Here is a 13,707-nt window from a genome sequence, read left to right as displayed (position 1 = left end):
TATTTATTTCATATTATTCACAATTATCTTGTAAATAAAGAATGTTTCTGGCAAAACCCAGATAGATAGGTAGGTAATTATTTTAATCTCGAAAAATAACAATATCGTTATAATAACTTAATTTAAATGTACAATAATGTGCCTAGTGACAATCAATTATCATATGAGTAAAATACGAAGAGATTTATACTTTATAAGTATACAGTATACACTATACAACACTTAGGTACCTATTTATGTGAAAAAATGTAGATGCTTTTATGGTATTCTCTCCCTTTATAGGGCAATGGGAAATAATTTCCCACTAAAAAAATTAAAATCTTGAAGGTTCTGTTTCAGTAATTCATCCGTAGAGCGCGCTAAAGCAAATGCCAATAAATCACTAAACTCAGAAAATTGTAAACTATATGTTTCATTTATTTTCTCTAGTTGCTTATTATTACACGATTTTAAATAGTATTTTTTTCTAATTAATATTATATTATTGTAGTAGATGAATACTAACAACTATTAACTATGAATGCTACAAACTATAAAGCATACAGCCCGTATTATAAATACCATTTATTGACCTTATTATCTATTTCATATTTATCCATAGAAATGTAGTATGATGTATGGAACCTATAAATATACTCAAATAATATGGATTTATAATTATATATACCTACTTAAATACTCATTACCTAATCAGTTTTCTTGAAAAAAATTGATAATAATGATTATAATAAAATTAATGTTCAACATATTATTCTTTTGCACTGTCTTAAGATATAATTCATAATACCTATCTATAAAATATATACACAGAAATTCCTAATAGGTATAATAATGAGGAACATTGTATTCATTAATAACTTATTTCATACATAAAAAATCTATCCCACAAGATGTAAGTTACTTATATAGTTACATAGACATACCCAAAACTACAAAGTTGAATATTTATAGTTAGTAGTTACTAAGATTTAACAAATTATTTTAATACGAAATGATTATTCAAAGTTTAAGATAATTTAGATATTAATTAAAAAAAAAAATACTTCACAACTATAAATCTTGTGATAAAAAAGTAAATACATCTAAACCTTTAAATAAAAATTATTTATTTTTCATTAATTATATGGATTGTTTCTAGAATATCTTCTAATAAAAGAATGTTACAATATAACAGGTCAAAATTTACTGTATAGAAAACCGACTTTTTTAAATCGGTTTTTGGATTGTTAATCTATTATTTTTCATTCCAATAAAATATAATGTATAATTTGTACAGATTCATGCAGTTGGCATATTAAGTTATAAAGAAAAATTTAAAACATAAAAGGAAAATAACAGTTTATGATTCAGACTTCAGAGGCCATTTGATAACACAGAAAATAAAAAAAATAAGTGACTGGTTTAAATTTGTGACAACTCATTAAGAATAGTAAGCTTTATTCACATTTTAACTTTGTTTAAAATAAACACTGATTATATATTTCAATAAATAAAAACAAAAATACAGAATGTATGCCAAAGCACATTTTATAAATACAATTTTTCAAATATAGATTACTATTTCCTTTATTCTTATCAACCTCCAAACAATGTTAAATGATACGTAACAAATAACAGTTAAACACAAATATACATAATTTAAAAAAAAATTTAATATTATTTAGAACATTCAATTTGTATATAGGTAGCATACATTTTCTAAATTAACTCAACAAATTATATAGAAAATATCAGTAAAAATCAGTGATGGGAAAGTTCTTTATAAAAATGAACTTGTTCAAGTTCAAGACATCAAATATGAACTGTTATATATTATATTACATAAACTAAAATCTAGTTCATATTATTATCACAAAGTTAAAAATTGTCAATGAGCAAACCCAAAACTTTTAAGACCATAATAAATAAGAACTTAGTTCACGTTCAAATTCATTTCTTAAAAATTGAACTTGATCATGTGAACAAGTTCTTTCCCATCACTGGTAAAAATTAATTTTAATTTATAAATGTTATAACTTATATGGTTCACATTAAAGCACAGACAAAATCTGTATGTTTTGTCTAAATCTTACACATACAATATACATAACACAGTAACATTATATTTAGCTTTGTTATTTTATTTTAATTCTTGATCTATTATCAAACTTGAACGTTTAATTAAGCATTATTTATAATTCTATGATACTGTAAATTTGAACAATTGATACATCTATAAAACATGTATTGAAAATTTTCATCAAAATAAATTATAAAATAAGCACCATCAAGAAATAGTTAATAGTTACTCTATATAACGAGAGAACACACCTTGGTCCAACAAAAATTAGTTTTACAGCATATTCCATGTGTTTCCTTGACATAGTAAAATCAGTATTGATGTGATGGTAGGATATCACATGGATATTTTTAGAATTAGCATGTTCTCTCACTAGACAGAGTATAAGTTCCCTTCAAGTTTGATAATATATTAACTCAATTTAATTTTAAAATTAACAAAGTTTAACATAAATTGCTGAATGTAAGTTTCCTGTATTAGAAACTTGTTACAGGGAAATATCAAATACATGTGCCATATTAACATTTAAAAAGTACTATTTTTTTTAATAAACTACTTTAAAATTGGAAGTTATGAAGTATAATAAAATACAATACAAGTAGATAAAAAAAAAGGAATTAATAATCTAGGGTTTACAAAATGGTAAGATCCAACAACATAGACAGGTTGTAATAAAATAAATTTATAAAAAAATTGATGGTAAATATTTTATTCTTATTTTTTTTTTTAATTATTGACACTGATACTAAAATAAATGATCAATAATCAAATTTAAATTCTTTGTAAGATGGATCGAATGATTGAACCCTAATGAAACCATCCTCTCCACCTGTACTGAAACTTTCACCATCTGGATGGAAAGCTAATGAATTTATTGGACCGAAATGACCTTTCACTCTTGCAAATTCTTCTTCAAAAATAACATGGAAGAATCTGGCATCAAATTTGCCTGCTTGTGCTGCTGTTGTTGTTACATCCATAGCATCTTGACCGCCTCCCAATACCACCTGAAAAAAAAAAACAATATTATTAAATTTCAATGTTAAGTATAAACAAACTTTATAAAATATAAGTTATTAACTAACATGATCGTATATTGGTGAAAGTGAAGCACTATTGACAGGACGTTCAGTGACATAAACTTTGTGAACCGACAAATCGTCTACATCAAATAACTTTGAGGTATGGTCTTTTGATGCAGTAACAAACATAGTACCTTGTCGGTTCTTTTGCATGTCGTTGATTGATCCTTGATGGTCTTTAACAGTTTCTATACTTTTACCAGTCTAAAATATATATAAATATTATGAACACAATATATACATAGGAAAATCTTATTAATTTAAAACCTCAAATTTTATCTAGCCATTTAAGAAGTTATAATATACAATGGAATCTTTATTTAAAGAAACTTTCTATGAAAAGAAATATTTTATGGCACTATGAAATTTTCATTCAAAAATGTTTCTTATTGTGTAATTTTTCTACAACAAATTTAAAAACTATTGTTAATTGTAAATTACACATTTCTTAATTAGATAAATGAGAGTATACACACAATTGTATGCAATCATACCTCATTAAATTTATTAACTTAGATTAATATTAACAATTTTGAAGTGTAACAAACAATCAATCGATAATAAAATCAGTTGTGGAGTTCAGCACATCGAAAATAAACCAAATGATATCTTTAAGATTTTAATAAAATGAGTATATTTTTAAAGTTGTCAAAAAAGTACAAAAATTGTTCAACGGGACATAAGAAAGTTTTTCGGCAACAAAAAATAAAAAATTTTATTTACATATTATTATGTACTTAATGTAATTTATTTATAAATATTGTACACATAGGAGTATTATATATTGTTACATATTTACATAATTTTCATACACTAAAATGAAGTTTTTTAAGTGAAAAAAATGTATCTTTTTAACAAATTCTTTTCAAAAAATCTACAAGTTTTGAAATAGAAGTTCTACTGTGGTTAGATCAATTTGAAGAATAAATATGTTAAATATATTGATATTCCTTTGAGATTCTAGTTACTAGGACATAACTATATAATATAATATATAATAAATTTAATTTTCTATCAACTATACATACTCTTAAATCCCATTGAGTTATGCTACCATTTTCATGCCCAGTAATGATTGTATGGTCCAATGTACCCCAAATTAACGAAGTCACTTTGGAATCTGGTACAGTCATTTTTAAAATTGGTGCACTGCTTTCTATAAAATAAATTATTGATGATTAAAATATTAAATATACATATTTATTTAATAGATAATATGTTTAAATAAAACAAAGTACTAGATACTGTAGTGTTTAGTACTAGATGTTTTAAACTTATAAGAAATATATTTAAAATATTAACAAATCGGAGAAAACAACTATAAATAGATTAAAAAAAATTAACTGAACATTTATCTTAAATAGTATAAACTATTTCCTATAATATACTAACTATACACTTATTAAAAATGTATTCGTTTATTATACACTCAAAATTAATCAAAGTGATTTTCAGAGAACACTTTTTTAGTATCTAAATGTAAAATAATACATTTTTGTACAGTTATATCTAAACTTAACTATTGTCTTACATAATACATTAATACTTATAAATATATTATTATAACTTATACCTTATTTTGTTTATATTATAATAATTATCAAATTAGTTGAAATAAGTGCTTAAATTCTCAATTTGGTATTAAAAATAAATCTTTTAATTTTATTGTTATAATTTATAAATTTCAAATGCTAAATGTTTAATTGGTAAAAACAATAACTGAACCAATATTGTAAACAAAACAACTTACTAAAAGATTCGTCATCTCGAGCATCAACTATAAAAATTTCACATTCTTGTTTCATAGCCTGATCTGTTGAGTAACTGGCGAGATCAGCCGAGTAACTGAATGAGCATGTACGCACAGCTGAATTACTACTAATATTACCAATTTCCACACCTGCATATTAAACATTTTAAAATCATTTGGTTCAATGCTATAAAATTAAAATGTCATTGTCATTACCAGTCGCAACATCCCAAAGTCTTAAGGTGTTGTCAGCAGCTCCGGACAAAAACTTTGTGGTTTTCCAATCAACATCAATACACCATACAGCTCCAGTATGGCCATTGTATGTACCAAGACGTTCACCGTTCAATGAATACCATACGTTTGGCGTAATATCCTTAGCAGATGAGAACAATAAATCACCCTCCCTGTTGTATTTAATTTGAGTGATGGCACGCTCATGCCCTTGTAACATTAAAGGTTTCTGTATAACAATATAAAAAATGACATAAAGACAAATATTTAAAATAAATACTTTTTTAAAAACATTGTAGATAAAAGTGATGAGCGCAAAATAATGATATACTTATTACTTACCATGGTGAACAAGCGAGGAGAACTTCTATATTTGTATTTGAAAAATATATAACCGAAAAGGGGGATCCACAACGACAAGACGTACTTCGTCTGTCGCGTAGTTTACTAGTGTCAAGTGTCCGAAAGTTGATCACGTCCCAACTCTGGAAATTTCCCGGTAGATCGTGGTTAGTAAATGATACCATGATTATAACAGCCAATCAGAATACGATAAAAGGCACGCGACACGAAGCTGCAACTGCTGTGGATCCGGCTCAAGTACAAGCTCACAGACACGGGTAATAATATTGAGTAGGAATCGACTGTCGAAGAAAACTGTAAACCTGAACTTCAAAAGAGGTAAGAACCGGAAAATCACGCGATACCGCGTGTCAGCGTCAGAATATGATAAGGCGCAAATAAAACAGTTTCACCAATGCATAGACTATAAAATATACATTTTAATACGCGCCGACACTGATCATATATATATATATATTTATACGTGTCAAAATATTGTGTCGGACGTAGAAGAAAAATATGACGTGATATAACTTCGTGATCAACACCAGCTCTCGGCCGGCAGCGGCAGCCAAACTCCTTAGTTAAATCACAGATTAAATTATTTAATCTGTGGTTAAATGTTCACCATGAATTAAGATTAATATAAGGGCATAAGGCCGGTGTCACTTGCAGAATAATCGCGACATGTAGCGATTTTATTTTTTCCGTGCAGAAATTCCGCTGGAACGTGTCCGGTAATATTTAAATATATGAATTTCGATATTGCGAAAATTTCGCCGCGGATATTCCGCAAGTATGACACCGGCCTAAATAAATAATAATTTCACGGCCTATAAAAGTTATATGTCGAACTCCCGTCTAACACAATGCACGCCACAACGTTTTTACATATAATTTTGGATTAACTTTTTAGTTTTTACCAGTTTACCACCTTTACCGTGTATTTTTTATACACTTTAAATCCGTTAATGACGCGTAGGCAAATAGAGTCGCAACTCTGTAAACGAAATGGGTAATCGCTACAGAGGCAACTGAACGCCTACAACTCTGAACAGATATGTAAGTATGATTTTAGTTGATCTAAGCCCGACCGAAATCAGGCAATTAAAAAAATTGTATTTCTAGACTCCTTTGAATGCTCCCTTCCACGGAAATCTTTAGTAAAAGGCGAAAGATTTTTTCGTATTGAAAGGGAACCGGAGTTGTCGGGCTATGAAAATTGGGAGTCTAATATACACTTTACAGGCTGTATAGCATAGCGAGAACGTTCAAAATATGAGTATCCAAAGTAGCTTATATTTGTTCTAAGTAATGGTGTGATTTAAGAACAGATTACTTGTTTGTATTAAAAACATGTATTATTTATTCTAGTTTAAGTTGTCAATTACTTTGCCAAGAAAATCATTGGATTTTTTAACAAAAATATTCATCATTTTAGAGACGATCGGTTTCCACGCCCTCTGCCGGATGTAATGTCGACTATCCTATCTACAACAAGTCTTCAATAACTGTAACGTCGTTTTTGTCCGCTAGTAGCAGCAAACAGTAATACGTAATACATAATACAATATTGTGAGTACATATATAATATACGACATCTATGAAACGAATTCAACTAAGGGAGTATGAGACACAGGCCAGACTTATTACTTTACTTATGGGCGTTAAAAACTGTGATTTTATTTACAAGAACACCTGGCGGGCGTACCCTGCTGTAATAAATGTATGTGTCCGACTGACCTTAAGGACATAATATTATATTGAAATAATACAGTAGAGATAAGCACTTTAGTCTAAGGAGATCTGGTGCCCAGGCGAAAAGGGGTTTGTAAGACTCGGTAATACAGAATTCGAAGTAACACTTCTCTAGCTAACACCACATATCATTTACTCTTTTTATTATTTTACTTTGGACTTGGTCGATTTTTATTTAATAAACGTAATTGCGTATATGACAATAATCACTTATTGTGTCAGAATTATTAATTATTAATCTCATCCTTCGGTCTGTAGCAAATTGAGGTTTGTAACACATTTCAATAAGACCACACGAAAGGAACTAAAAAGTATTTACTCTTATTAAGTACCTTTAATAATCCGCGGTATTGCTATAACGGGATGTACTTGCTATCGACTGTAAAATATTAATTTTTAGTTTTTACCATTTTCAAGTAAAGAAATATTAATGTAATAAATAATAATGTGGTTATGCATTATAAGTTAATTTTGTTTTTGTTTTTATGATATTAGTAACACGTATTTGTAGAATAAATTAGCAAAACTATAAGAATAACACATTCAGCCAGAACTATGAATTTATATTAAACAATACAAATACAATTTTTAAGCAGGTACATGTCATATAGCTATAGATAATATTTACATTTGTACATAATAATATGTGACTAAATATATGTATTAGTACTAAGTAGGTATACTGTATACCATGTACCATAGGTACTATTTAAAATTCCTATTCTCTACTTCCTACCTGTATATAATTTTAATGTCGAATCTAGAAATTATTATTTACCATCATAATTATTTTCTATAAAATAAAAATATAATAATATCTTCATTTACCTACTGATTATTTTTTAACTGTATGAACTATGAAGTTTAAATTTTAAATTTTATCGAATAAAACCAGGGGACCATAAAAATAAAAATAAATTAAAACCGTATACAAATATTAAGCGTCGTTTAAAATCGTTTACTTACTCTTCGGAACCATTTACCGTATATTGTAGACCGTTCAATACCTCAGACTTTTTTCTTTTATTAAAACATGAAAATTGGAAGGTCAGTAATTAAAAACCGTATACCTACATTTAATTGACAATTATTAGAAATTCAACATTTATCCATTATAAAAATAATTCAATATATAATTATAATTTGATAAAAAAAAGTATATATTGTAGATGCTGCTTAAATTGAAATAAATTTACAAGTCCGGTTTCAAATATTCTATAATAAATTATTTAGGTATAATTTTGTTATTTTGATTTTGAAGGTATTATTTTGTAATTTTGCAAGTGTCAACCAATGTTTGCTTGTATATAGATGTACAGACATAGGTTAAAAGTTGGGATAATTGAATATTTTGTTTTAGTTATTATTTTAAGCTTTTTAACATTGATTTAAATTCTATTCTATTCTTTAGATAGGTACCAATGTATCATTATACCAATGGTGTTATTCATAGAAATTGAAAGCGCTAATTTATTTGGGTCGTGTATAGATATTTTATACGCATTGCGCAGTAATGCTACTAATCATTATTAGTACCTATAACCTATATTTGAGTGTTGAAGTGTATAGCGTATGTACTGTATATTGTGTAAATTTATTTGAAGTCCATAATGATAAACACTTGCATTTTTGGACACGTGTCATATGACATAAAAATAAAAACTAATTTTAATGTAAGTAGGTATCTAGCTAACGAATAATAAAGTAAAACAATAAAATATTTCTAAAATGTTTATTCTATTGTAGGTACTCAACAATCGTAATAATCGTATAATTATAAGTTTTAATCAAAGAACGACAACTACAATAAATTAATAGGTTTAATACCTACCAAAATTAAATTTTGGATGGATAAAAAACAAAAATTTACTTTTATTATTTTACAAAAATTAAATTAAATATCCTTCTAGAAAGTATAATTAATGTTTGAATTATTTATTATTATTTGTATCTATTGGCTACTTAAGTATTCATAAAATATTACAATTTACAGTTTTCAAGTTTTGTGCTACATTAAGAAACGAGTAAAACACTTATTCTGAAAATAAAAACTGGTCAATCGTGAAAATTGTATATTATTATTATTTATATATAAATGCCTTTAAGTTCATAATTCGAATAACTGCTATTTCACATATTTTGTACCTATATTGTTTACTTTCTATAGATCCATAAACTGTAGTTTATATGTAGGTACTCATGTCTTATTCTTTAATTTATTATCAACTGTAAATTCTATAAATGTTCATAATGATATTAGGTACCTATATTCTTTTAAAACAGTAGATAGCCGATAGGTAGTAGCTAGACACTAATTATAAATTAAAACTACAGTCAATTTTGGTATTCTTACTTAAATATAAGTACCTTATTTCATTACATATATTAAAAAAAAAATTATGTTTCCTACCATCTTAAGTTGGTAATATCTAAATATTATATGTAAGTACAATAGATAATATAAATGAAATAATCAAATAAAATGTAGTAAGATAACTTGGTACAAATATATAATATATTCGTATTTAAACATGTATGTTTAAATATTAAATATAATATATAGCTTTAATTATATTTAATAAGAGATAATATTATATTTTATGAGTAAATATTAAATTACCGGATGACGTATACGCCTATAAATAATACAAATTCCGTCAATTCTGGAATTCATCATCATCTGTTTTATTTTCATAATAAATTATTTAAATTTTAAATTATTTTGTTTAATCAATTTATTACAATCTAAAAAAAATATATTTTTTCGTCAAGAATCATTGTTATGTACAATTAAATTAGTTTTTTTGTGACATTACTTACGTTATGTTAGTAGTTTTATCATTTAGATATAATATATAGTCATATAATAGACATGTATCTTTTAACTTTTTCCTTTTGTGATTGTATGCACGTACTTATTGATGATATATTATTGTATCATTACAACTTTATCACTTACGTGCTATTTCTCTAATTTAATTGTATTAAAGCATATTCTATATTTCTATAATTTCTAAATAGAATCTTACATACTCTAGACGATTCGTAGATTACTAACTTTACTGCGTAGTAAAATGTCAATACTTTTATCAAATTATTTACAATTTACATATTATATTGTGTTATAATGTTATATTAGTATGCATATGCATATTACTATACCTATTTGTATATAACAATTTTTCTCATGAAGTACCTAATAGCTTATGAAATAGAGTTGCAGTATTGTCATTTCTAAATTAAAAGTTGTGCGACGTGCATTGTCTGGGCTTAAAACTAATTTTAAAATATCTATTGTTAAATAATTATTAATTATAATCGAAGAACTCGCTTTGCTGACTGCTGTATACATGCTTATACCTATAGTATTTTAAGTATTTAGGTTTTGAGCGTGGGTAGGTACCTACTTCGTCTGGTGTCATAGAATAGGTCACAATAATTATATGTATGTATTAAATTTGAATTCACTAATAAGTCATTAAATTGTTTACAAAATAACAATGTTATTATACTTGAAAAAAAAAATGATTCAATCTTTAACTTCGAAGCTGATTTCTTTAACAAATTTCATCTTATTGGTACTTTGAGGGTTCGAAGTAGAAAGTGCTAATTGAATATAATTGGGAAAGTGGTGGCTAAAACACAAAAAAAAAAAAAATATAGAAAAACTTGAATATTTACGGAACACGTAAAAATTGACGAACACTAAACATGCAGTGTTTCTGCTCAGACTTATTCTTCGATAGTCTGTCGTTAAATTAAAATTTAATACAAGATCCATAAGTGATCCAGTCAATGATAAGTTATATTTTGAAATATATACTATACCTATAATAGAGACTTCCACTGTATTTTTTTTTTAACCTATATTGTTTTACAGTAGTTTTAAAAATTACTAAGGAATTTAATGGTAATTAGAGCTATTTGTATGCATACTTATTATACCTATACGAGTATATAGTATAAATAATAAATACTGTGATTTTATGAATGTTTGATTTTAATATATTATTATACATATATAGTGTAATGGGTGTAAAATGTAATGTTAATCTGCGGTTTATCGCATATAAAATGACTAATGTAAAATACATTATTTCATTTTATGATTTAATTGTACCTTACCTATATGCTGTAGAAATGTAGTTCGTAGGTAGTAGTCATACTGTATGAAGTTGTAAAACAATGATAAATTTAATCAAAACTTCTAGTTATGATTGTTATAAGTTATTATAACTTATAAAGATATAAAATTATAAGCCATTTGAGTATTTGACATTTATATAGTTGTTATATACTTGCATGATCTTGTCTAAACATTAAATAATTTTTAAAGTTGGTGAATCATCGTGTTTTTTCTTTTTTTTGTGCTAAACAATATAAAATTTATAGAAAACATTGGAATATGGGATAGTAAGGATAGTCTTCTCAATTATACGATGTATAGGTAGGTATACCTATATTATAATATTATATAGTAAATTAGTAACATTAATAAATAATAAGCCATAAGTTTGTTAGCTATAATTGGTCGATGTAAAACATTTTTTGAAAATAGTTTTCTATAATATTAAGATTTAACAAAATTGTATAGATTTTCCTTGAATTTTAAAATAATACTTAATAATAGTATAGCTGATAATTATAGAAAATGTAAAAATATTCATAATATAGGTACTTACATAAAAATGTTTCATGTATAATGTATAAACATTAATCTTATTTTTATCGACCATCGTTATCGTACACGACAACTATTTTATAATTGACTTAAAAGTGTGTGGTCAATACATATTATTATTTTATTTATAACAGTTTAACACTTATCGTGCGTTTATTTAAAACGGAGTAAAGAATGTTTAAAATGATTATAATATGTGTTATCACGTTTTGTCGTGTTGGAACATAAAATTTGTTTTAATCTTCAACATTAAGGGTATCTATGGTAATACATTTAATCTAGTTAACAATTTGAAGTTTAATACCAAAAGTAAATTTTTTTTTTAAATTTCCAAATATTATTTTAAATAATTGAGAAAAACTTATTAAAATAACTGAAAAGTAATATTCTATGAACAAATAGATGTTGATCATAATATTATACCCGTCTACTTCGTCTGGATCGTTTTTTTGATGTGACTTAAGTACTTACCTATTATTAGTATTATTAATAAGGTAATCTAGTATATATTATTATAGTAGTACTTAATGACAAGGTATACTCAATGTCGCAATACATACCTATACGAGTATACTATAATATAATAGTCTATACGTAGGAAAAACTAGTTCCTCAGTTTTTTTTTTTGTATAAGTGTACATAATAATATATGTATATTATAATTTATTTTGAAAATTATTTAGAAATTAGAGTGTATTTATCTATCACTTGTTATTCAGTATGAAATTATTAAGATAATGTAAAAATTAAGATTTTCTAAATTGTATATTGTTATATTAGTTTTGAAGACATAATTCATGGATATATATATAACTAAATTAACTAAACAAGTTTAACATTAAAAACAAAATAAATATCATAAATTATTAATATTTATAGTTAATTAATGCCGCCAAAATCAGATTTATAGGTAAGAATTTGTTAATAGAAAATTAGATAACTTTTAAATAGGTAATATTATATGTATATGTATATTGTATATATACTAACAAATAAGATTGAATAACCAGATAAATAAATTAAGTATTTTTTTTATTCGACCCTCAACAAAAATATATATTTTAATACCTACATATTAATGTGGGTAATACTCACAATAATTTATTTTGAAATGTGAGTATATGTATATGAGATGTAATTTAAATTTAAAAATAAAATGGTCAGCATAAGAAAAATAATTAATTTTATAACTTGTATATTTATTTTTATTTTATTAAATTCAAGTAAGATTAAACTAATTTTAAATCACGTGTATCAATAGTATAATTAACTATATACTGCGTCTACCTACTATAATACGAGTATGTTAATATTGTAAACACAGGCTAATAACCAAAACTTGAAACTTTTATTTCTTAATAAAAAAAAAAAAAACGGAATCAAATATTTATTTTAAACTTAATTTGTAGTCTAATTTACGATTTTAAATTAATTTTTTGTGTGATAAAAATTATACTTGTTATTTGTATAAAATGCAGTTGTTGAATGTTTTCGATTATTTAATGTTATAAATTATTGTTCACATGTTCCACAATGCATGGTTATAATTTAACTGGATGATTATGCTTAAATTTAAATTAAATTAAGTACAAGATAAATTATTATTAAACTTTTTCTACTACTTTAACTAATAATGTGAGAAATCCTATATGATTAAAATTATTAGAGATATCTATATATTTCATAAGAAATATTTTCAGAAGCTAGCTTGTGAATTTAGATAATCTTACTTAAAAGTTGTATTTTATTGTTATAAAAATAATTACTATCAAAACTTAAGTTCACAAAAGTAATAGATTGA

General features: G+C 25.3%; 1 protein-coding gene and 1 non-coding gene across 2 annotated transcripts; both read right to left on the bottom strand.

Moving 5' to 3' along the window:
• Positions 1–2,752: 2,752 nt before the first annotated feature.
• On the bottom strand, positions 2,753–7,667 carry LOC114121689 (eukaryotic translation initiation factor 3 subunit I-like). The gene is made up of 7 exons (XM_050200492.1): positions 7,558–7,667; positions 5,468–5,610; positions 5,108–5,354; positions 4,892–5,041; positions 4,170–4,297; positions 3,145–3,345; positions 2,753–3,066 (listed from the first exon to the last, which is right to left on the bottom strand). Exons 2-7 carry the CDS (start codon positions 5,468–5,470, stop codon positions 2,818–2,820), a joined length of 978 nt encoding a protein of 325 aa, XP_050056449.1. The 5' UTR covers positions 5,471–5,610; positions 7,558–7,667; the 3' UTR covers positions 2,753–2,817.
• LOC114121690 (U5 spliceosomal RNA) lies at positions 6,554–6,675 on the bottom strand. Its single transcript, XR_003592211.2, has one exon. It is a non-coding gene; the product is annotated as a U5 spliceosomal RNA (small nuclear RNA).
• Positions 7,668–13,707: the final 6,040 nt, after the last annotated feature.

Source organism: Aphis gossypii, chromosome 2, assembly GCF_020184175.1.
Source record: "Aphis gossypii isolate Hap1 chromosome 2, ASM2018417v2, whole genome shotgun sequence".
NCBI classification, from domain to species: domain Eukaryota; kingdom Metazoa; phylum Arthropoda; class Insecta; order Hemiptera; family Aphididae; genus Aphis; species Aphis gossypii.
Note: the sequence above shows the minus strand (reverse complement) of the source record. Positions and strands in the feature narration are given on the sequence as shown.